The sequence below is a fragment of the Falco punctatus genome, assembly GCF_963210335.1.
Source record: "Falco punctatus genome assembly, chromosome: 15".
Lineage (NCBI taxonomy): Eukaryota > Metazoa > Chordata > Aves > Falconiformes > Falconidae > Falco > Falco punctatus.
In genome coordinates this window covers 23986541-24011228 of record NC_137595.1, presented here as the reverse complement: position 1 = coordinate 24011228, position 24688 = coordinate 23986541, and the positions used below count along the sequence as shown (strand labels likewise).

General features: G+C 57.1%; 1 protein-coding gene and 1 long non-coding RNA gene across 2 annotated transcripts; one reads left to right on the top strand and one right to left on the bottom strand.

The window, feature by feature from the left end:
* Nucleotides 1-132: 132 nt before the first annotated feature.
* FAAH2 (fatty acid amide hydrolase 2) lies at nt 133-7981 on the bottom strand. The gene is made up of 11 exons (XM_080365602.1): nt 7721-7981; nt 7510-7592; nt 7050-7183; nt 6526-6735; nt 5972-6091; nt 5317-5452; nt 4372-4489; nt 3510-3629; nt 2437-2548; nt 1874-2068; nt 133-1215 (listed from the first exon to the last, which is right to left on the bottom strand). The coding sequence occupies exons 1-11, from the start codon at nt 7895-7897 to the stop codon at nt 1040-1042; spliced, it is 1581 nt and encodes a 526-aa protein (XP_080221728.1). The 5' UTR covers nt 7898-7981; the 3' UTR covers nt 133-1039.
* Nucleotides 7982-8022: 41 nt separating this feature from the next.
* On the top strand, nt 8023-19923 carry LOC308053845. The gene is made up of 3 exons (XR_013923825.1): nt 8023-8141; nt 8199-12004; nt 12100-19923. It is a non-coding gene; the product is annotated as an uncharacterized lncRNA (long non-coding RNA).
* The last annotated feature ends 4765 nt before the right edge of the window (nt 19924-24688 follow it).

Here is a 24688-nt window from a genome sequence, read left to right as displayed (position 1 = left end):
CACTGCACCCACAGCCAGCAGCACTTGGCAGCCTTGGCACATCCCACGGTGCGGGTGGGAATGGGGCCAGCACCTGGGGGACTGCAGCCCTGCAGCCTGCGGAGCAACAGCCATCGGGAACAACGACGCAGCCAGCAGCAAACTGGACAGACTCTTTAATACCACCCATGCTGAGAACATCCTGTGCTTGCTGCCCGCCCTGGGAACAGCCAGCCGCCCGAGCCTCTGCCTGCACCCACTCTGGGGGCAGAGGGGCCGGGCAGCTTGAGAGGGCAGGGGACACCAGTCAGGCTGGGTGATCGCCTGGGACAGAAAGGAAAGACACAGGCAGGAGATGCTTTAGCCATCTCAACATAGAGAGGAGCATTTAAGAGCTCTTCCAGTGCTGTTAAAGCTGCACAAGAGCAAAAGCCCCTTTCTCCCTTGCCTGCCAGCTGTGCACCGGGCAGAGCCCAGAACCATCCACCCTACAAGGCATTGCTGGTCACGCTGGCATAGCTGCCTCCAGTGCCCTCTCCTTTAGAGTTAGTGGGGGAAACCCTGGGGCAGCTCGGGGAGGCTGCAAGGGCCAGCAAGCCTGTGTGCAGGGCAAGGCCAAGGAGAGGGCACCCAGGGTCCCCAGACCCCAGGGGCAGTGCTATGTGGTTGTCACCCAGCAGTCTGGCACCTTCTTTCCCCAGCCTTCACTCAGCATCTTCAAAGCAGCAAGCGCTAGAGACTGCCATCTCCACACCCAGGGGAAGATCACAGGTGCCCATTGCAGGCAGGACGCAGGCAGCACGCTGTCAGCCTGCGGCACTGGGGTCTCGCAGGGCCACGGGATGGGCAGGTGCCTCTCCTGGCAGAGGGTGCTGCAGGGAGGAGATGACTCCAGCAGGAACAGCCCAGCTTCCCCAGGGGCCAGAGGCACTGCTGGCTGCTCGCAGGAGGGTGCAAAGTGGGGTGCGGAGGGAGTGGGTAGTGCCATGACAGGACTGCCACTGCCTCGCTGGGCACCACCATCTCCGTCCCTGCCTCCCTGCAGTGCAAGGGGCCCAGGCTAAACTTTCCCAGGTAAAACCCATCCTCCGAAGGCCTTCTCCAGATACCGGGCTACTGCCAGAGTTAGGTGGTCATTGTAGGAAGCTGCTACTAGCTGGATGCCCAGTGGCAGGCCCTCACTGCTCAGGCCCAGCGGGCACTGTGTCACCGGCAAGCCCAGGACGTTGAAGATGGCTGGAAGAGAGAAGGCTGCATCAGACAAACACAGCAACCGGGTAGGCAGCTGCTGCCAGGCACGGCACCAGGCTCCTGGAAGCTGGTCCTCGATGGCGTGGCACAGCTGTGGCAAGGAGCGCAGAGACATGACAACAAGGGCACATCACTGTCCAGAGATTCTCAGCGCTTACATCACACGTGCAAACTGCACCCACGAGTGATGACACATGCATGTGGCGCCTGCTGTGGCATGCCAGGATCTGCTTTGGGACATTCCTGCCCCAGACACCATCCCTCCACTACTCCGAAGCCAGACAGTATTGCAACACAGTGCTGGCATCAAGGAGCACGCAGGAGCTCTTGGGTGCCTGCTAAACCACAGCACCAGCTGTAACAGTGTGAACGCGTTCTTCTGAGGTGGGGCAGAACAGCCCCCCTCCCCAAGATCAGACATCTCAATCAGACCTGCCCCACCGTGGACAGTTTTAAAGCAGGGCCATAATCCTCGCCTCATGTTCTGAAGCAGCCAGACACCCCTCTGCACTCCAAAGCCCACTGTCAGTGATGGAAATACCGTGGGCAAAACACTCTGGCTCCCAGCCTGCACTGCTGCAGCGGGTGTGGGCATGCCTGCATCCCCTGCCTGCACCCCAGTGGAGGATTCAGAGCTGCTCACCTGTGTAGGCGAAGTTGAAGGGCATGCATATGGGGGAGTGGTGCCTAGGAGCTACGGTGGGGTGGGAGGGGTAAAGAAGCACCCCGTCCGGCCCCAACAGAGCCTCCATCTCTTCCTGCAGGCTCTTCCCCATGCTCACCAGCTTGGCATTCCCACCAGGGTTGAGTTTCATCACCTTCTCTGTCAGCCCCAAGGCTGCGGGGTAAGGGCATGAAGAGGAATAGAGAGTGAGAGGACCTGGGTTAAGCAGCTAGAAAGCGCATTGCACAGCCACACGCAGCATCCCCCAGCTCCACGTGGGGCCTCCCAAGTCCCCCTCCCTGCTGGCACACCGGCTCCCACAGCAAATTGCCCCCTGCACGTGGCATGGCTCTGCAGGCAGTGTCTCCCCAGCTACACCACTACACCAGGCTGGTGTAGTGACACCAACCGTCACTACAAAAAAAACCAAACAAACAGTCTGAAGCTGCTCAGCGCAAACCACGGAGTCCCTTTGCGAGGCACTGGAAGGAAATCATTTTCATCTAACAACTCGCACGCCCTGGGGCTCCTCCCAGCCTTACCGATAGCTGGCAGAGTGTGGGAGGACATCCCCACAAGCCACTTCATCAGTTCCCACAGCGGCCACACTGGCTTGCCGTGATCTCCCAGCAGGTCCGTGAATAGCTGTGCCTCCTGTAACACACACACACGCTTCCTCCATCAGCACCACCAGCTAGCGCACCATGGGAAAGAACAGGCTGATAAAAGACAGAGAAATATCCAGCTGTCCAATTATCCTGACACAAGCTGTTCCCATTTTCAGACAAGTGATGCCCATCACGAGTGTTACGCAGCTCTAGCGCTAAACCAGAGCGGCAGCGGGAGCATTTCTCCCTGCCAGAGACAGCAAGAAGGGGACCTCACTCTGCAGAGGGAGAGCCCCACAAAGCAGGACCTTTAAGTCCCTTTCCTCTGACAAGATGCAAGGGATGATGCTCTAGGTAATGTCTCCTGGGGGCATTTATTGCTGTTATATGGTGCGGGATCAGGAAAAAGGAGGCAGAAGGGGCCTCTTTAGCAAGGTGGGGTTGGTTTCCCTTTCACTGATGCCTGTGTGGCAGGAATGCACAAGGCATAACACTCCTGAGAGTTTATTTTTGCTACAAAATACTTCCATGCATGCACAGAGCATGGTGTAATGGCTACAACTCAAGGAAAGAAAAAAAAAATAATAAAAAAATCACACATGCAGGCCTGCTGCTGAAAAGCTGCTAATCCACCGCCTCAGTCCTGCCACCCTAACAGGCATTAATCCCAACCTACAGCAGCACAGAGGTCAGAGTGAGGCAGGACGCTGCCTGCTTGGTTCACTCATGAAATTGCACAGAAAAGGTCAACGGGCTAAAGTGGCCTCTCCTTCCCTATACCATGTTGCTCCTCTGCTGGGAGCCACATCATCACCTCATGGGAAAGCAAGGGAGAAGGGACTGTGTAGCTTTGGAAAGAGATGAAAGGAGGACTGGAGGGACAAATGGAGCAGAGAAATCCCCTGGGCAGGTCTAAGAAGCCTACAGCTCTCCATGGCTGGCTCCAAACAGCTGATTCTCCTCTGCTGATGCCAAATTTGTGCCTTTGCTAGCTTGGTCTGACATACCTGCCCATCACTGTCCTTGGATGACATCATGGCTGACCAGATCTGGAAAGAATACTTCATCTTATGGATCACCACGCGCTGAACTTCGACGCCCAGCTCACTTTCAAGGTGCTCCACCACCTAAGGGGAAGAGTGGGAAGGGTTTGCTTCCACAAGGACATGATGTGCTGCAGTCAGTCCATGGAAACTAGGGACAGAAGAGAGCCCAGGAGCAGCTTCTTTTGACTGCCAAGCAGGGGATCCTGCAGCTCCTGCCTGCTCCCCTCTGCCCTGAGCAGCGACACCTCCTCCATCCGATAACAACCTTGGAGCTCCCTGAACAGCCCTCCATGCCACCTCCAGTGATGCTCCAGAAGAGCACCGAGAGCATCAGAGAAGGTTTAAATGAAAACCAAAAAACAGTCCTTTGCATGACTAAATGCCAGGCAGCAACCCTAGGAAGATTGTGAACACACACCTGTCCCTTTGCCGTGTGATGTGCCCCCTGAAGGTCTCCATAAAATGGGCAAGAGATGTTAAGAAAGCAAAACACGGCTATCACAATGGAAATTGGACCAAAAGCTTTGCACACCCCAGTGCACTCTAACATAGGTGTTGTTGGCATCTGCCACTGCTCACAAGACTTCCCCCTTGTTTCTTCTTTAACACAGAAGAAGAAAGAGTTCTTTCCACCTTTTTTCCACTGGAAGCATATAACCAGGACTCAAGGCTGCCTCCACAGCAGTGTAACCTGCAGCCCTCCATCCCGTCAGCCCCTGCAGGAACCATGCACAGAGCAGCTCACCTTGCCCCCAGGGACTGGTCTCCCCAGGTTTTATCTCCAGGCTTACCCCAGTGAGGGCCAGCCTTCATTCGTTCTTACCTTCTTTTGGGCCTGCAAAATCTCCTTGTCCACAGGTGACACAAAAATGGACCCACCATCATGATCCATGCAGTGAAATTTTATTTTTTCTAGTGATACCTCTTCATCCAGCTTCAGCCTGGGAAAGGAACAGCACTTTGGTCACCAATCTGTCCTTGCTCCTCCCCTGGCTGCCAGAACTGCTCACATGCTTTGTTAACACGCCCTCAGGAGACCTGATCGGTCCTCAGGACACCCTGCACTACTCATCGGGGGGGAAGGAGAGTCCCAGATGCCTGCTGCCCACAACCCACCCAGCTGCTTGCCCACCCCATCAGTCCCAGCTACTTCCACACATCTGTTGCGGTTAGACAATCCTCATCTCTCAGGATGGACCTTGTAATTAGATTGCGGCCACGACTGAGGTTGGGATTGCACCACAAGAGCTGTGGAGAAACAAAAGCAGTAACGGAGAAAGAAACTGTGTGCAGGCTGCAGCAAGAAGCAGGACCTGCCCAGTCTGCCCCATCTCCACTCTGCTCCTTACTGGTACCTGTGCATAAAGGGCCGCTTGGTTGCACAGAACCTATGAAGAGATCAAATGGGGCCATGGTGTGGGGTGTAAAAGTAATTATTTGGCAACAAGAAAAAGTACACGTGAAACTCAAAAAAAAAAGCCAGCCCCAGGAGGGAAGGACCTTGCTGATGGCACTGGCTGGAGCAGCTCGCAAAAGAAGTCTTCCTCCGAGGAGGACCCGGCTGACCATGGCTGCCTGTTCCCCAGAGCACATGGGTGGTGGGAAGGACAGCCCTGGCTGCAAGGGTCCTGCTGAAGCCAGGGCTGGAGGAACAAGCAACCTGGGTGGTGCAGACCTGTCTTGTATGCTAAATAGGGACCAATGTGCTGTGCTGACCAGAAAGTACCTGAGGCGAACTCAGAGGCTCAAAGCAGTGGGAACAACTTACTTGTTGACTCCAGGACCAGCCATGACCCTCAGCATAGGCTCCAGGTCCTCCGCATAGCGGCACATGGGCCCCGTGCACAGGAAGCTGGTCCGCACCCCTTGAGCGTTTGGGAACTGACCATCATTGGGCACGACGCCTGCAAGCACAGAGGGAGACATTGGGTACAGCCCCGTGAGCATCTGCAAGCACTCAGGAGCATCCTCCAGCTGGGGCAAGCTGTGCAGGAGGGTGGCCTCCAGGTGCAGAGGGAAGCCGTCGCCCAGGGATCACATGCATCAGCAGTGCTTGCGAGCTGACGGTAAGGTGCGTAGGGTGAGGAAAGGAGATAAAGCACCCAGCCAGGACACCAACTGCCAGGGAAACACCCCAGCAGCAGATCCTGACCTTGGGAAAACATCCCACGCTGAGGATGCAATACCAGGGGTAAAACACCTCCCATGTTCTTGGCCTTCTGCCACCAAATGGCTTCCCACTGCCAAAGCCAGGCTGTGCTCAGGCAGTGGGCTTGTCCCGTGCAAGTAGTTGCCTGTGCCCTTGCAGCAATCCCACTAGAGGGGAACACAGGAGTGCCCCGAACAGGTTCCTTCCACACCCCACCTCCCCACCTCCCGACATTTCTGCTGAGGAGGAGAGGAGATCCCCACACCTGCTTTACCTGTTGTGGGTTTATGGCCGAAGACTCCGTTGAAGAAAGCAGGCATCCGGATGCTGCCACCGATGTCAGAGCCCACACCTATGACTGAGCATGCAGCTGCCAGGACACCGCCCTCCCCACCTGCATGGGAGAAAATACAGCAAAAATCCCACAGGCTCCTAGTGCAAATCATCCAGCAAAGCAGAGCATCCCACAGCGGCCACTTCACTTTGCATGCAGATGGGGTGGGAGCTGCCTTGGCTTTAGCAGCATCTGGGGGACAGCTGGGGAATGTGGGGCAAAGGGATTTTCCTGCTGAAGTGCCACACCAGCACTGCTGTTTGCATGTAGAATAAAACAGAGCGAGCTGAAGCGATGCTGGGTATAACATCCAGGAGGTGCGAAGTCATCGGGCCTTCAAATGGCCTACTGCACTGCCCAGGAAAGAGGCCTGCTGGCTCTCCGAGAGCCCACCAACAAGTTAAAGCAGCATGCAGATGACCTGCGGGTTCTCCTTCCTTGCTGCATTTTAACCTGCTGCTTGTGCAGGACTATGCTGAGGTGCTGGAGCTCACCTGAGCTGCCACCCACGATCCTCTGCAGGTCATAGGGGTTGTTGGTCCGGCCATAGACCCTGTTGCTGGACTCGTACCACATGCACAGCTCGCTGCAGTTGGTTACGCCCAGCGGGATGGCACCAGCCTGCTTCAGCCGGGACACCACCATGGCATCCGAGGTGGCAATCACATTGCGGCGGCTGACCAAGCCAGATGTGTTGGGCATCCCTGTGGTGCCAGGATCAAAAGATGGAAGCAAGTGTCAGGGCCAGCTCCCCCGAGATGACCGTGGAGGAAGCAGGCTGCAATAAGCAGGTCCGCAACAAGGGCTGCTCCTCTGCAGCGGTGCAGCCCCTGCAGCATTTGGGTGCTTAAGGAGAACACGGACACAGGAGCCCAGGCAGGACGGGGTGCAGGCCATGGAAAGGGAAGCTGCTTCCCCCTAAGCGCCCCGCCACAGCCACCCACCTCCCTGGGAGCATGCGGCCAAGAGGCAGCAAGTCACGACCTGTGCAGCTGGAGAGAAGCGAGGGCAAACCCACCGTGCAGAGAAAAGGCCTCCTTGACGGTGATGGGAACCCCTAGGAAGGGGAACTTCTCCTCCAGGTAGTCGTCGCCGGGGCGCTCCGAGAGCAGCTTGTCCACCTGCCGCGCCTCCTGCAGCGCCTCCTCAAACCTGCAAGGGAGCAGCGGGGGGGGGCTCTGGCGCTTCTCTGCAGCCCGGCGGGACTGGCAGCGGGCAGCCGGCTCCGCAGGGCGGGCAGATGCTACGTGCACCGGAGCAGGTAACGTGAAGGTCAGAGTCCCCGGGCTTTAGCACAGACCGGCGCCTTTGCAACGGCCCCAGGTCTTTGCTTCTGCGCCCGGGCAAAGCGCGGCCAGCCGCGCCGTGGGGCGCGCCCGGGCTGCACCGGGCCCGCAGCAGCCCGGCCCGGGGCGGGCAGCGGGGCCCGGGGAGGGGCAGCGGTGGCGAGCGACCGTCCCTGCGCCTCCCCGCCTCACCTGTCCTTAACGACGGCGTTGATGAGGGGATTGACCTCCCTGATCCTCTCCACGTACGCCTCAACCACCTCGACGCATGTCACCTACAACGGCAGGCAGAGCGGGGACCGCGGTGAGGTGCGCGCTCCGGAGGGTCGGGGGTGGGGGGCGCGCGGGGCGGCCCCGGCACCCCCCGCCGCTTCCCGGTGCCGCTTCCCGGTGCCGCTCGCACCTGCCGGGCGCGGAGCCGCGCCGCCAGCTGCCGGGCCGGCAGCAACAGGAGCGGGCGGCGGGGCGGCGGGACGGCGCGCGGGGGCGCGGCCGCCACGAGCCCCAGCAGCGCCAGGCAGGCGCGCGAGAGCAGCCGCAGCAGCAGCGCCAGGCACCGCTCCGCGCGCGACAGCGCCATGGCCGCCCCAGCGCCGCCGCGGCGGAAGTGACGCCGGCGCCGCCCGCGTTGCCGCGGCAACGGGCCCCGCCGCCGGGCCGTGCGGCTGCGCCGTGCGGGAGCGGCGCCGACTCCGACTCCGCCCGCCGCAGGCCGTCCCGCCGGGCTGGCGCGGCCAGCGGGGACTCGCCTCTCCCCGCTCGGGGGCGGCGGGCGGCGGGCGCGGGGCACGCACAGCGGCCGGGGGGCGCGGCAGCCCGGTGAGGCGGGGCCGCGCCATCCGCCGCCGCGGGGAGGCCGCCGCCGCGCTGCCGTGGGCGAGGCGCGGCAGGGCCTGGGGGGCGCCCGGAGCCTGGCCCCAGGGGCGGCCCCAGGCGCGCCCCTCTGCCAGCCTGCGAGGCCTGGAGGCTGCCCAGCTTGCGAGGTGCCATCCGATTACGTTCTTCCTCTGCATTTTAAACACCGAGCTTCGTTCTCAAGCTTTTCCCCTTAAAGAAGACAGCCATTACCATGCTTATTTTCAAACAAGCACCGAGTTTTGTCAGTCGCTTGGTCACAGGACCTGGGAGAGCACTGGACAACCCTCAAGACAAAATTTACAAGAATCGGTAACACCGGGGAAGAAAAATCATGTGTTTTAAAGCAAGTATTTAGCAGCATCTGAGCTAGCCTTATCTCTCTTTCCTTCCACATAGTTGGCAATTAGATTATCAGTGAAAAGCAAGGGAGATAACGGGAGACGTTGTTTGTGAAAATCTTTTATATAAGACTGCGAAGTCAACAAGTTAGTCTTTATAAAAATGATCTGTGGCACACACACCCTAGGAGGATATCGGGCTGACCTCTGTCCCATAAAAAACAAAGCTGAACACAAAAGGAAAGTCATCGTGATAATAGCTCTGTTTTTTACAAACTCATCAAAAAGACTCAACCCCCGCCCCCCCCCCCCCCCCCCAGTCTAATGCAAATGGAGGAGAGAAGGAAAGGGAAAGCTGCTTTCCCTGCTTGGCATTCATTTCCTTTGCCCTAGGAAAGCACAGAAAGCTGCTCCATCCGCTGGTGGGTCCAGTCCCAGATAGCTCTGAGGGGCTCAGGAAGGCACCTGCAGCTGTACAAGCTGGGGGAGTCCTGTAATCCCATAAGGACAAGGGAAACTTTTGTCCCCCGCTGATTTTAATCACCCTTTTCCTTGGCAGGTCTGCCCTGGCCATGCACACCAGTCAACCTGGGGACAGGTTACGTGCAGCACTGCGCTCGTTGCTTCCTCAGGAAGGCTGTGTGTGGCTGACAGCGCAAAGGTGGGTTAAAAGCTGCTTTTTCCATTTCCCTGACATTGCTGGAACACCTGTGGCCTTATCAGGATCCTGATGTAGCCTTTGCCTTTTGCCCCACGATATCTATGCACTTGCACACCCTCAGATTACAACAGGTACAGGTTGGAAAGGTTTGTGCCTGTGCCCTAACCTTTCCTCACACCTGCATCCCTGTGCAATCGTGGCTTAACAGAATCCTAAAGTCACCTCCTTAGGAGAAGCTGTAAGTCGGGACTTGTTAAAACCTGGCTTGTGAAATCTTCTGGCAGCATCAGCAGCTGCATCTTCAGTTTCCGAGATCTGGAACTAGGAATGACCAGGCTTCCTCCAAGGACACTCGTCCTGGGTAGGTCAGCTGTCCCACTGGTTTCTTCCAGAGCTAGAATGGTAAAATGTGTCCTCTGAAAGGAGCCAGGGAGAGAATGTTCCTCCTAAATGTAATTGCAGCACTGCTTTTGTCATTTTTTCCTCAGTCTCTTGGTGAGTTTGCCATTTTTTCTCCCTCAAGCCCTGCCAAAACGTTGGCAGAGAGGGGTACAAGCAAAATCACTTCGGTCCTGCGTGTCTGCTTCCTTTGCTGCTCAGGAGCTTTAGCAGAGATCTTCCTGAAGCAGCCCAGTTCTGGTGTCTTGTTTTCTGTGGAAAGTATCTCCCTTAATCTTTGTCTTTCAACTTTCAAGAACAGAGCTTTGAAATTCATACCAGATCAGCTGCCACATACTTGGCATGACCTCCTCGAATCCCTGCTAATCACACTGTATACCAGCACTGCCCCAGATAGCAGATCGTGCTGTTTCTCATTAGGTCAAGCTGGTGAGCTTTCTGGGAGTCGAGCCAAAAGAACAGTTACCATAGTTTATGGTAGCCCAGTGGAGCTTTCTTTCCATGAAAAATGGAAAAAATGGAATAGAAGGTGCTCTAGAAATAAATCACCGAGATCTGGAAGCCTGAGGTCAAAATGATTAAGACTGCTTTTCAATTACCAGAACCAACCAAACAAGAAAACACCACCCCATACGCACACTAAGAAGCCGGTTAATTCAAATCTGATTAAAAAGCAAGCAGCCAAGAGCAAGGACATTGGAAATACACAACGAAGCTCACACGTCCAAATCTGTCCCACTGCTTTATCCTAAGGTACACCAGCTGGTAAGAAGGAAAACATGATTCAGGGTCTTGCGCTCCTGGAGTTTATTTGTGTCATTATCCCCAGTCGTTTCATTATTACCAAAGGCTTAAAAAAATCACAAGAGATTAGCAAGAACGTACGGGAAGTTGGAGCAGTTCTGCTCGCTGTATGTATGCATGTTGTAACCATAACCACTAATTGGCCAGGAAACCATGAAATGGGCTCGGCGGCTCAAAGCTAGTGGGAAGCAAAGAGGCATATGCCGATCAACAATACCGTGTTCTGGCTGCCTTCACTGAGCTCACCAAAGCTGTTTTGGATCTTTTCCTCAGAAAAAAATACCTTTTGGGAAATTAAAAGACAAAAAGGTGCCTGACAGCACAATTCTTTCCTTTACAAAACGAGTAATTTAAAACTTATCCTTAAAATAAAGCTTCAAAAGGTAACTGTGTTCTGTGTAGGGCAGTGCTGGGGTGGGGGAAGAAGGAAGGGACATTTAAAGGTTCAAATTTAAACCCAGCAACTCAGATGCTTAATTCCCAGATAATCCCAGAAGAAAGTTCAAATATGGTTCCTGCGAGCCTGCTCTTAACCAGATCCACCACTGAGGGATGCTGTGCTCTGCGTCTCAATCAGCTGTCGTCTTGCCAGCTTTTCCAGGAGCCCGGCTGATGTGATGTGGCTGTTGAGCACCCGTGTTGTGACACCCAGGGTGCGGAAAGAATGGTCTCTGATGCTGCCTTGCCTTGCTCTCCAGCAGCAGTCACAGGCCCTAGCATTGCACAAGAAGGCAGCTGCAGGTCCTAGGTGCACACAGAAAGGTGCTCAGAGGCCCCTGGGCTGCACAGAATGGCCCTCGGAGGCTCCTTGGATGCACAGAGGGGCACTTGGGGCACCTTGCATGCACAGAACAGCCCTCGGAGGCTCCTTGGATGCACAGAGGGGCACTTGGGGCACCTTGCATGCACAGAACAGCCCTCGGAGGCTTCTTGAATGCACAGAGGGGCACTCGGAGGCCCCTGGGGCACTTCACCAGTTTCTGCAGCCTCCAGTGAAAGCAGGATCTGTCAAGCTGCTCCCTCTGAGGCTGTACATCTTCCCCTAGCTGGGATGTCCAGGGCTGCATAGGGTGGGGGAGAGGGCTCCAGGGAAGCCGTTGGATTTTCCTTCTTGCAAAACAATGTCTGAAGTGAAGTGGCAGACCCTGGCAGGCACACATGAGGCATTTGTTGCTCCGTGTGATGGGAGCACCTGCTTTCTTCAAATGACCCTGACTTGCCTTGGGAAGGGGATGAAGACACACTGCTCCTTTTGGGAATCTCAGAGCCCTGCTGCCCGGGAGCGAGACCTTACTGTGCCCAGGGTGGGGAAGGAGTCTCCTGAGGGAGCAGGCGAGGGTTGGGATGGGGCCAGGAGACTCTTCCTGCTTTCCAGGTTGGATTTGTAACGCCCTCCTGAGATGCAGGACAGGCACACCATGCACCTTCAGAGCAGTGAAATATCTGTCCTGGAGCTGGGGCCACGTTTGAGGAAAACAACTCCAAGAGCCTGTTTCAGAAGCCCTGCAGGCAGAAATGTTGCCTGGAGCTCCCCTGGGCCAGGGCCAGCAGTGAGGGCAGGAGACGGGACAGAGGAAAGAGGCAACTCTCGGGGGAGCATGGAGGAAATTTTGTTACATTTATTCAGGTGCTTTGAAAGCAAATATGTTTCATTTGTACTTTTGACACTGAGCTGAGTAAGCGCAGAGGGAAGCCAAGTTGTTTTCTCTACCTGCATTGCAGCCTGTCATGGGGATGGAGTTGCTGGAGGTGTTTGGAGAAAGCCCCCCTGGATTTGGAGCATGGAGCAGCCCCTGGGGACATCTCACGGTCCATTTGCTCCCTGAGACTGTTTGGGAAGCTGTTCCCCTTTGCTAAAGGTGTGGGTATGAGTGGGTGCCCATGCTTGCCCTGCAGTCCCCAAGAGGTGGAAAAAGTTTTGCCATCAACACCCTGCGCTCTGTGGCGATGTTGGAAGCACATTTGGAGGGCCTGGCTGTCACTGAACCTGGTGGGGATGGTGCAGCCCCTGGTGAGCGGCTGTCAGCGCTGGGAGGGAACCCTAGCCTTGATTGGCACTGGGCTTTGGAGCTGCTGGAGCTGTGGGCACAGGGATACCATTTCCAGTTCTGGTTAAAGATACAAAGAGTGGCTTTTTTCCCCCCTGAGACCTTGTCTGAAGAAGCAGGGGCTGGGCTTCAGCTTCATATACCTCCAAGGGCTGCCACAGAAGCTGGCGGCTGCATATGTGTCTTGGTCAAGAGCTGCACCCAGAAGGAACTGAGTAGCAGCTGGGCATGGCAGCCACTGCTGGGCTGCTTTTCTTCCAGGAAATAAAAACTGGCGCAAGCCACAACTGAGACAAGGCGGTACTTGATTTATTTACTGCATTGTTTATTTAACTGCTGCTAACAGCTCTGAGAAAGAGGCACCCCCTCCTTGGCTCTCCAAATCTTTGTCTTTTCCTGCAGCAAGTTCTTGCTAGCTACCAGGCTGCCAAGTTATCCAGCTTGTCACTCTGATGGGTGACGGCAAGTCCCCCAGACACATGTAGATGATGTAGTTGCTGCAGGAAAACCCTGTGATGACCCACCAGGCCAGAGCAGTGGGGTCTCGGCTGCCAGGCACAGCTGGTGCCTCCTCCTCACAATCTGGATGGGTGCAAGCCTGTCTGGTTGTGGGGCAGGCTGTTGCTGTAGGGCAAGGTGGTAGTGACTGGCATCCCCCTGCCTGTTGCAGGAGCTGTTTTTGCAGGGATGCTCCCCAGGAGCTGATCTGGTGCTGCACAGGTCTGGGTAAAACACTGCTCTGGGGCCACCACCTGCAGACCCACAGGCAGAGCAGCCATGAGTTTTGCAGCCAAAGCTCCCCCAGCTCGACCACCATTGCAGCACAGCTGTAGAAGGGATGGGCCAAACCAAGCCTTGCACGGCGCGGCTGCCGGTGTGACTGTCCTCTGGGATGCAGCTGGACCCGCTGGCGGCGGGGAGGACAGCTTCACTCCAGCGCACCGCTGTGGGTCTGGGAAGACAAGCGCTTTCTGGCTCCCCTTGCCCGCTGCCATCTCCGCGGTGCTGCTGAGCGCCCCGGGCCGGGCCGGTGCCACGGGAGGTCGCTCTGCCACCACCGTTCAGCATCCCCGGCCCCTGCCCCGCCGGGCCGCAGCTGTTCTGCTGCACAGAGCCAGAGTACACTGTGTTCGCCCAGAGTCCTTGATTAAACAAAATGTTTATGCATGCCTCTGCTCCGACGAACATCTTGGCTGGCTTGCACGAAGGCTGCTCTTTGCTGCAGCTCCAGCTGCACTGGGGCATAAACCCCAGATGCCGGGGGGGGTTGGGGGAAGGTCCCTGCTCCAGGAACCCCCAACCTTGATCCCTGTGCCCGCAACCCCATGAGGGGCTTTGGCTGCTGGGATAGGCTGCTGCCCTGCAACCCCTCGGTACTAAGGGGAGCTGCTGGCCCCTTTGAGGGTCTGGGGTGGGAGGCACACTGTGCTGCTTTACCCTGGGGGGGTGGTGTGGTGGTGTTTGACACCCACCCCATTAACCCACTGCCCCTTTCTCACTTGAGCAGGGCTTTGGGGTGCATCTCGAGATTTGAGGTACAGCTAAGAAATTTCCTGGGCTCCAGGGTATCTCCAGCAGAGCAGAACACTGTTCCTGATGCTGTGCCTTCTTAACCCTCCTGGTGACCAGCTGCTGATCGTGACCAGGCACATGCACTATGGGGTAGGGTGGGCCATCTCCAGCACTAGCCAGGGCAATGGCAGGGCTAACCCTGGTTTTCAGGGCTGGCCTGACTGCAGCTCCATGCCCCCTGTCCTGTCCAGCCAGCATCATCTGGGATGTGCCTGCTTCCTTCCCTGCCCGAGGGCACTGTTTGTGCCGTTCTGGACATCTGAAGTTAACTGGGGACAGATGGGATCTCTTGTTGTGTCATCTCTCAAGCAGCATGCAGCTGCCTGGTCTATGCCTGCACCACAGTGCTCAGCCAGATGTGTCATATTCATGCTGTTGCTCCTCCTGATACCTCCAAACCCCTGAGGGAGTGGGGAAACTCCACTCCCCAGCCATTTCCTCTATGGGGAAGGAGCACCACACCTTGGACAAGGAGGGACCCGCATACTGAGGTCATTTGCAACCCCACCAGGTGTAACCAAAGCCAAGGAGAGGCGTCTGGAGGTTTACAGGGAGCTCTGGATGCAGATGTGACTTGGGGATGGATACTGGAACTGGGATTTGCTCTGTGGACCCAAGAGTTGAACAGGGCCTTGGAGACTGGCACTATCCCGTGTTTGTGTACATGCTAGGGTGTGCTGGAAGAGCTGCGTGAGATGGAGCATCCCAGTTGTGCAGAGTTTAACAACCTAATACCACAGCTAGGGATGGGCAGGCAAGGAGGCTGAAAGAAACCGGTGGGATCGGTGCCAAACTCTAAATCTTTTGGCTGGTAGTTGGGTGATGGGCACCTAGCAAGAGACCAGTCCTGTAAGGAGCAGGGAGAAGGGGTCTGCAAGACTGAGACAGGCCCAGTGGTGACGATGGCCCTGCACTGGACTCCCAGCTGTGACTCACTGCCCAGGGCAGGCTGCAGGATTGTTTCCCAAGAGCGCTGGCTTTCAGCTGAGCCAGTTGCCCAAGTGCCTTGTGTGCCCGTGCCAAGCTGTGTGCCATGGACCTTGCGAAATGGTGTTGATAAACACTCTGGGACATGCCAAGTCCTGTGAGACCACAGCTGATGTGCTTGGGCTGCAGGGAGTGCCCGCACGGTGAGAGGAATTTTCCACTGTCTCCAGCAAGCGTGTCTGACCCTGCTGCGGGACTGTCCCCAGCAAGGCAAAGACTTACTTGCTGGTGTCCCTGCTGCCCCTGTCTGGCCCTATAAACCCTGCCATGCAAGGGCTGTCCTAGGCACACGTCAAGGCAAAGGGTGGTTGGGTCACCTGGGGCATGATACCACCTGACAGGACTGGGCTGGGGTGCCACCATCCCCAAGGCAACCCAGCCACCTCCATCTCGCCACAGGGCTGCTCTTGCGTCCTGGTAATGAACTACTCATTCACTACTTTCCCTTTTCAAGTTCATGGCCCAAGCTGGGGTGAGCCCTGCCCTGCTCCGGTCCCTGTCCCAAGGACTTGCCTTTCAGTGATGCTGGTCCTGTTCACATGCATCCTGTGGGGCACTGGGTGACCCTTTCCAGGGCTCTCCAGGCTGTCTGGGTCAGCTCTGCCCTGCTATGTATATTGGAAACATCTCAAAGACCAGCAGGTTTGTAGTATGAAAAGGGTGTGTGCTCCTTGCTAAAGCCCAGTTTAATTTGACCAGCTAATAGCCTGCAGTTGCAGCTTGCTTCATCTGCCCTGCAATCCCACTGTGCTGTCAGCAGACGCATATGAATCTCTCTGTAAGTGAAGGCTGAACTTTCTCCAGGGGCTGGGGCTGGTCCAGTGCTGGGGAGGGTCGTGTCAGGCAGTGCAGACCTGGCTTGTGCATGGTGCCACATGTGTCCCTGGGCAGCTCCTCTCCCCCATTGCAGCCTGGCATGTGCTGCACCCCACATCTGCAGGGCACTGGCATTTCAATCCCTGACATCATATCTGGCTTTCCATGAAGTGTCCCCAAGGGGCCAGAACTGTGCTGATGAAGGAGGAATGTAAAGGGCATTTGGAAAGCTGCATGTCCCTGCCGATTGCCATAAGCGAGCACAGCATCCACAGCTGCCTGGGCAGCAGCAAAGTCCAGTTATTTGGAGCAATGTTCGCAAATCATCATCAGCTGACCTCTGGCACAACGTGACCCTTTCCAAGGGCCTTCTTCCCCACACCATTCTGCAGAAAGCCATCAGCATGAGGACACACATGAGCCTGGCTGGGGTGCCTTGTGCTCCCAATAGCTGCAAGCCCTGGAGCATCATGAGGCTCTCCTACCTGTGTCCCCCAGGCTGCTTTTGGAATGCTGTTGCAATGTGTTTTCCAGTGCTTCAGCTAGCTTGATTTAAAGTGGCCTAAGTGACAGAGATCCCGGCCATTTTCTTAGGAAAGTATTTCAGAGCCTGATGTGAAGCCCTAGTGTTTGCTGCAAGGCTTTGTTGGTACCGCTTGGTTTGCTGCAGATGCAGCTCAGGGGGTTCCGCTGTGGGTGACTGGTATTTGTTGATACATGAAACTGTCCCATGGAGGCATTTCTGCTTTCTCTCAGGTAGTGAGGTGGGGATGCACTCCTGTTCAGCAAGCTGCAGGATGACCTAGTGCTTCTGGGGTGCAGCAGTGGCCCCACAGGAGTTGTAGACCTGCTTGGTTGGGGCTGGAGGTTTCCTCAGAGCCTCATTGCTCCAGCAGGGACATGCCTGGGAAAGGCATAGCTTGAGTTCCTTCTCCATCAGTGGGCAAAAGAGCCAACACCAGGCACTGGCCTGGAGAGAGAAGACATAGGGGATCACAGGTCTCCTGTTGCAGACAGAACGCCAGTGTTAAGGGCTCTGGAAGGACTCTCCTTCCCCTGTTTTTTCCTTCCCTTCCTCCTTGCTCCACCCCCCCACCCCCACCCCCCACCCCCTTCCCTCCATCCATCCACTCTTCCCATTGCTTTCATTCCCTCCTTCTCTTTCGCTTCCTCTTTCTGTTTCTCCTTCTCTTTCCTCCCTTTCTTCCCCTTTTTTGCTCCCTCCTGGACTTGCCCCTGCTGCCATCCTTGTGCCCCTGTGCCCATCCCTCTGGTATCTGGGCTGGCAGCAGCAGAGCTGCTCACAGCCCAGGGTTGCTCATATCATTTTGCACCCAGCTGTCCCCCCGCCTCACGTGTAACGGCTGTGCCAGCCCAGCTGGGCACTGCTACGGCAGAACAGCACTGCTGCCTGCTCTGACACTGGTGGCAGATCAGGCTCTCCCAGCCCTTCCCAAGTTCCTGCAGGCTTGAGGCTGGTGGGTGCTGGATCTGGGCACCGTAGGAGCCAGACCCTTGCCAAGACAGCGGCGGGGTAAGGGATGCACTCGCTGAGGGTCCTGCTGGAAGCACTCCCTGTGAAGGGCACATGCTGGCCCTGACACTGTGCGGGGAACATGGTCTTTCGATGGAGACAGGGCAAGAGAAAGGGGGAATGTGTGGTTTGCTCATGGTGGAGAATGGCTGGGAGCAGAGCAGAGGCTTTTTTCTCTTGGCCCTAGCTTCTGGCATTGTGGCTTGTGCATGCAGGCAGAGGCAAGGGCAGGTGGCAGGGCACCAGCTGCCTGCGCATTCTCCACTGGAGAGAGACAGAGCTTGGGCAAAAAGAGGCAGCAAGCCCCGTCCTGCCCCCAGATACTTGGGACATGGTGTTCTCTTTAAGCAATGATAAGGACAATCAATAATAAAAACAGGCAGCTGGGATGCAAGCCCAGCCTCCAGCCGGTGACCTTCAGGAGCTGGGTTACTGGAGCAAGCGCAGGCGTTCTTGGCAGTAGCGTGAGCAGTGCCTCGTCCGGGAGCAAGCAGAGGGTGAACACTGCTGCTGGTGGCTGGCAGCCCCATGGCACACCCCTAGTGCGCAGCCCTTCACACCTCCGGGTAGCCTCCCCATGCAGACGCTGCTGCAGGAGCTCATGCACAGGCACGCACACGCTGTGCACCTCGACAAAAGAGCTAGGACACTACAAAGCTCCCACGGATGCACAGGGGTGTGTGTGCTCCTTACCCTGCTAATAGCGCCGGCGAGCAGGCAGGCAGTGCGCCATACGCATACGCACAGGGGAAGGCAGGGCAAAACAAGCGTCTGGAGTAACCCTGAGCGCTTACATAACAATTTGCATTTACAAACCACTGCACAAACATGACCTACTCACAGAGATCATAGCCGATCTCAGCAAGATCCTGATAAAGCAGAAAAAAAACCAGCTCCTGGACCCAGCTGGTTGGGACTGTTTGGGTCTTGTGACGTGGGAAGGTTTGCAATGCCCTTGCTGAGCAGTGGCGGTAGGGCTCCAGCTCTGTGTAACAGTCTGGAAGGTTCGAGCTGGCTGAGGGCTGATGTGGGCGTCTGTCCTGCAGCAGGTTCTGGCTCTTTCAGAGCTTCTCGGAGCTGCAGCAAAGCTCAGGGTTTTGCAGTTTTCCAGGGGTAAAAGGGCTGGGGGGCCACACATGATACCAGTGTTACTTTCTGCCCCAGGAGGAGAGAGTCCCTACTCAGCCCCACTGGGATGAAGTGGCCTTTTTGGGGGGCTGCAATCAGAGGACCCCAGCCTCAGGCCAGATTCTTGCTGCCCGCTGAAGATACAGGCTATTTTTTTTTTTGCTGCCCCAAGAGCATTTTCTTCTCCTGCACACAGCCATGGCAAGGGGTTCAGGATGTGCCATTTCGTGTCCTGTGTTTTGGGGACAGGGCAGCATCACCCTCATCGGTACTCTCAGTGGAGAGGCTCCAGCCATGGCACACCACAGCACTGGTGGGCACCGTGTCCCTTACACTGTTCTCTCCCACTTAGGGTTCCATGGGGGCAGGTCCTTATCCCAGGCCTGAACATGACACCAGCTGACACCAGCTCCGCTGGCCCCTTCTGTCAGTCCCTGCACTGCCACAGCTCTGTTTGACCCTCTCTGGGCATCCTCAGCCCTGTACATCTCCCTGGGTCCTGTCCCATCAGCCACCCTCAAGCAGATGTCCCTCCCTGTGCCTTTGCACCCCAGCCTGGGCTGCATCAGGACCAGCACAAAACCCCCAGCCCTGCTGGCATCACATGGAGGAGCTCCCTTGGTTGGGCTTTGGAGAGGTGAAGGCTCTTACTGGTATGGCTGGGAAGACATGGGCATCACGGCTCCCCTGGGGCAGGGCCAACTCTTGCATGCCACTGCTGCATGTAAGAAGATGAGCTTGCTCCTGCATGCAGCACAGGGCAGCTGTGTTTACCCAGGCATGTGCTTTCCCTGTCCAGTTTGGGAAGCCCTCCTTCTTCCCGGCACCTCCCGCCCTGCACATCTCTCCGCTTCCTCTGGGCAAGCGAAGCAAGCCAACCTGCTTCAGCCCTTTGAAAGTGTCTGCAGCAAAGACCCACTGAGAAAAAGCCTAAAAATAGCCTAGAATAGTGGAGGGGGAGGGGAAAGGGGCTCTTTATCACTCAGCAAACTGCAGAACCAGTTGCTGCCTGGCAAAAATGAGAAAGGAGCTGGGAGTTAAAAATAACATCCGCTCTCAAGGAGCCAGCCCGGGCCACTGAGTTCCCAGCTTTTCTGCCGGCAGCCTGCTTACATGGGCAGACCGTGCTTGTGAGAACCCTGCTCACGCAGTGTCTGAATGCTGCACCCTGCTGAGCTCCCATCTGGGGGAGCAATGGGACATGGGGACCCATCCCAGTGTTGGCTGGCCGCTCCCCGTTGCTGCAAGGACAGCTGTTCCCTGCAGAGAGCAGTGGGACAGGGTTAGTCCCAATACACCAGGTACACCTGGTACTGATGAACACAAGCTTGGGCTGCTGGGTTTCTAGCAGCTGCTGGCACGGAGAGCAGGGATGTGGCTTGGGAAGCCTGGGAGAAGCCATCAGAGTGAGGGGAGCTGGGCTGTGTGTCCCCCACTTCCCAGGCCTGTCCCAGCTGTGGGACAGCCTGCAGGCTCCTTGTGTAGCCATAATGGGAACAGCCCGTTCACCACTACAGCACCCTGAGTCTCATCTAGAGGATCTGGTGCTGCCTCGTGAGGTTCTGTTGTGGAAATGAGCAGCTTTTCATGGCAACTGAGGGAACCAGCTGCTTGCAGCCCATTCATAGCCACCAGGCATGCGGGCTTTTGGATGCCTGTGGCTTGTCCTTGGAAGGTGCTGGAGGCAATCAGAAAGCAGAGTTATATGAAATCTCATTTACAGAGTCTGGTCAAGTGGATCCAGCAAATGCCCAGCACACGCTGACTCTCCTGTGGTGTGCAAAGGCCGGTTCATTGGCATATGGAGCAGCGTGCCTAAGGTGTCTGAGAGCTTTGCTGAGCCGCCCCCACCATGGAGAACAGTGAAGCGAAGTGCTCCTGATGTCGGGAGTCTCTCCTCTGCTTGATCTCAAATGCACCTGCAGGCCCAGAGCAGTGGAGGAGGGTCTGGGCGAGCCCAGCTGCAGCAGCGATCCTTATCTCCCCCTCTGTGCTGTTGCTTTGCTCCTCCCAAGGAGCAATGCAGCGTGCAAAGTGGTGAATAAATACCAGCGCTCTGCTCCTCATCCCGTGGCACTACGGCAACGCATCCCTCAGGAGCACTGCTGTTTCTGGTGTCCACAGAAACTGTTCCCGAGCCTGCAGGCAGCAGTCTGGGCAGCTCTGCCTTCCCACAGCCAGGACAGCCCGGAGCACTCTGCACCTTGGCTTCCTCTTTGGAGGAGCTTATAGCTGGGAACGAGGGGACTTGAGGCTGCAGAAATGGGCTCTGCGGGAGACTAACCTCATTGCTTTTAAATCCTGCGGGCTGGGTTTTCATTCCTGCCTTACACTAGCTCAGCATCTGGCCCGTTCCTCTTGTCTCCCTGCCAGGGGCTCCTGAGGAGCTGGTGGAAGTCATGAGCAAGTCAATAGCATCATGTGGTTTCTGTGGCGCTGGTCTGGGAGTATGCAGGAGTGGATGGAGGGTGTGCTGCTGGCACAGGGGAATGCAAAGCAGAGCTGGAGCCCGAGTCTGTGCCCAGAGCTGAAGCCTGAACCTGTCCTCATCTCAGACAGGTTGAAAAAAAGTCTACCCTGAGGCCACATGAAAGTGCACGAGCCTGTAGCTTTCTTGCTTCTCTGATTCTGTCTGTTCCCCAACATGCTTGGCGCAGAGCTGCTGAGGTTGCGCAGCTCCCCAGGACACCATGTCCTAGGTGAAGGCAAACCACACCGACTGCTGCAGAGCCTACCTTCACCTTTAAAACCCTGGCAGAACATGTGCCACCCCATTCCCACCATCGCCTGAGCAATCCATGGGGCTTTCTTGGTCAGCACCCGGGGCTCTCCCCAGCCCCTGCTCATGGGGAGGTTGGTGGGCAGCAGGAGAGATGCATTGCTGGAACATGGTGGCTCCTCAGCTGGATGCAGAGAGTGGGTGTTGTGCCAGCCCAGGGGCGGTTTTTGGAGCATGGTTTTGGAGATGCTCATCTTTGCTGGCCTCTCTTTCCTTCCAGAGAAGCTGTGCCACTGCTTTCCTTGCCCATCTCACCCACTCTAGCTCCTGGACAGGGCTGCAGCACACCCTGCTCCTCACCTGCTGCTCGGTCTCAGCCTGGGGGTATTTCATCCCCCAGTGGCTTGGCACTGGGAGAGGGGTCTTGGCAGACTCCAGGGTGATATGCCTGGCTCCTGCTCAACAGACACCAGATCAGGCCCTCACCACAATCCTTTTGACAAGGGCAAAGCCTGTGCCAGTGATTCAGCCTTGACCCAACCTTGCCTTTGTCCCTATAGCTGCTTGGAAGCCCCCAGTTACTGCTGGGAGCTGGGACTCCGTGTCACTGGTTGAGATGCTCTGACAGCTGAAAGGAGATGTGATGCAGACCAGTAAGCAATGTTGGTACCCAGCTGTGGAAAAATGCCCTTCCCTTTGATTAAGTAGAGGTGTCCCCCTTTGTGAGGTGGGCTTTGTGCCCCCCCAGGGGATGTCAGAGCTGTCAATCCCAGCCCTGGTTCAGACTCAGGTGCCCAGCCTGCACAGCTGGGCAGCTCTGCTGCCAACGCTGCCGTTGCTATCGCTTCAGCCAGGTGCAAAGGAGTGGAGCAGCCCTGGAGGGTCTCTCAGTGTCACTTATTTCCCTCTCCTGCCAGAGAGCTCTATGTGCCCCATGTCCTAACCTCCTGGTGGCTGGGAAACTGAGGCACAGCACCACGCTGTGTCAGGCAGTGGCAGCTTCTGCAGGCTCAGGTGCTGTGTGGACCCTCCTGGTTCCTGAGTGGGTGACACCCGGGTGCTGCAGCCCCAGCAGTCCCCCGTTGCTTGGGGAGATGAGGCTGCCTCACGCATGGGATGCCCAAAGGTAACCCAAACCACTTCCCATTGCTGTCGTTCGGCAAAGCCGAGCCAGCACGCTCCCTGGCGCATGGCCTGCCATGGCCTTGCTGTCCTCCGTCATTCTCTGCCCCAGTTCACAGCAGCTGCGTGTAGGGCAGATAAGGGCTGTGCAGGGGGAGGACGTGCTGCCAGGTTGCGCAGCGGTGTTCAACCCTTGCTCCTTCCCTCACGCAGCCGGCAATGGCTGGGTGCAGGGTGCAGCCCGGCGGCTGCGCTGCCCACCGGGGTGCCCACAGTGGTGCCCGGGCAGCACTCCTGGACCCACCACGGGGCTGGGAGCATGGCCAGGAGGTGGCAGCAGCCCCTCACCGTGGTGCCAAGCCTGGGGTGCAGGGCTGAGACCTCTGCGAAGAAGCAGTCCCGCTGCTCTGGTCCCTTCTCTGGCAGCAAGGAAGGCACAGGGAGAGGAAGGCAGAGCTCAAGGCAGGGCTGCGAGGGCAGATGGGCCAGAGGGAGCCTTGGTGGCATGTCGCAGGATGAAGACCAGGGGACACAGTGGCTCTCTGCATGGCACCTCTCTGAATGGGCACATCTGGGCTGTGGTTTAAGCACCTGACCGCCAGGCCTTGCGAGGCGTGGTTTGAGGCAGCAATGTGTGGAAGTCGGAAAGAACAAATTGTTCAGGCGCCAGTCCTTTCAGCTTCTGCTTTCGAAGTTATCTAACAGCCCAAACAAACACAGAAAGCGCTAGCTCAGCCGCAGCCGGCCCAGCCCAGCAGTGCAGGCCAGGCACAGCCCACTCCGTTCCCATTCCCACAGCCCAGCAAGCCATGCTGGGTCATTGCTTGCTGCCGCTCTCTGCAGGGTGGGCAAGGGGCTCTGCTCCCCGGTTCCCCACTGTGACTGTGCACCTCCTTCCAGCACCACCACAAATGGCACTTGCCACAGGGCAGCTTCTTGGGCACCAGGCTCCAACGATGGCTGGCAGTCACTTGTCCCTGCAGAGGCGGACAACCTCTGTGGCTTGGGAGGGGTTCCCTGGCACTCTGCTCAGCCCTGTTTGGCCACTGGCAAATGGCACAGGATGGCTCTGCTGATGTGTTGTGTTGGGATGCAAGGCCAGGCTGGAAGGACTGGCACCAAGATGCTGTGGCCAACCTGTGTGAAGGAGAGCACTGACCCACCCCCCCTGGGTGCTTCAGTGCAAGCTCTGGAGATGGGCGCAGGCTGCTGGTGCCTGCAGCCTGGGGAGGACCCACATGGTTCATCCATGCATGGGGACAGGGACAAGCCTTTATGTCTCCAGGCAAGCTGTGGGACCAAGAAGGTGGCAGCTTGAGGGATGCAGGAGGTGATTGCAAACGGTCCAGAGAGGGGGAAGCTGTGCCTGGAGCTGGGCAGCAGCAGAAAGCCCTGAGCAGACTCCCATGGGTGGCCCTTCCAGCCCGGCCGTGGCAGAAAGGGGAAGCTGCGGGCTGTAAGCAGCTCTGAAAAACAAGGCTGTGTTTTGGTGTCTTGTCACAAGTGCCGAATTCACACGCAGGGGTGCAGGTGGGAGGGGGGACTCGGAAAGGGGTGGGGAGCCTTGTTACGTAGAGTGAGTCCTCCAGCCTTCCTTCCTGTGGCCACGGGCTGAGGGTATATAAACAGCTGAGCTATAATTATCTAGGGCTGGTGAGCACTGAGCCTGAGCTCCCAGCTGCCACAGGCATGGCCATGGGGCTGCTGAGCTGAGAGCTGCCCCACGGCCTGGGTGGGCTGTGCCACTGGGGAAGAAGATATGGCCCCCAGCATGCTGCCTCTGCAACAGGGGTCACGGGGCTGTGGGGACCCTGAGGAGGACACAGATGCTGTGTGGAAGGAAGAGTCCCTGGGGGGTGCGTGTGGAGTGGGAGTGGGAGGCTGCTGGTTGGTTCTCCATGGGGCAGGAGGGCCCATCAATTTACACCAGGCGGGGTGTAAACTGGGACTGGTCCTCATCAATGCGTTTCGCATCCACAATTGCTACCATTTGTAAAAGGCTGGTGCAGAGAAAAGGCACCTGCCTCTGCAGTTCTGTTTGCATTTTGACCATTTTGATCTGTCTTGTGAATCCTGTTCCTCGTCCCAGGGAAGCCCCTTGCTCCACACTCCTGATGCTCCCAGCTGGGAGTTCCCCATGCTGGGGAAATGTGGGGAGCACCAAAGACCCCATCCCCCTCCCCAGCGAGGAAAGGAGTGTTCTCCTCCAGACCTCAGGTGCAACATCAAGAGGTCTCTCAGGCAGCTTGAGTGAAAGCAGGAAATCATGTTTAGTTGGTTAAAAAGAGCCCGGCAAAGGCAACACCCTGGGGAGATGAGAGGAAGACCCCAGGGGGATGGTGTGCACCCTGGCCTGCTCAGATGCCACAGAAACCTCTGATTCAG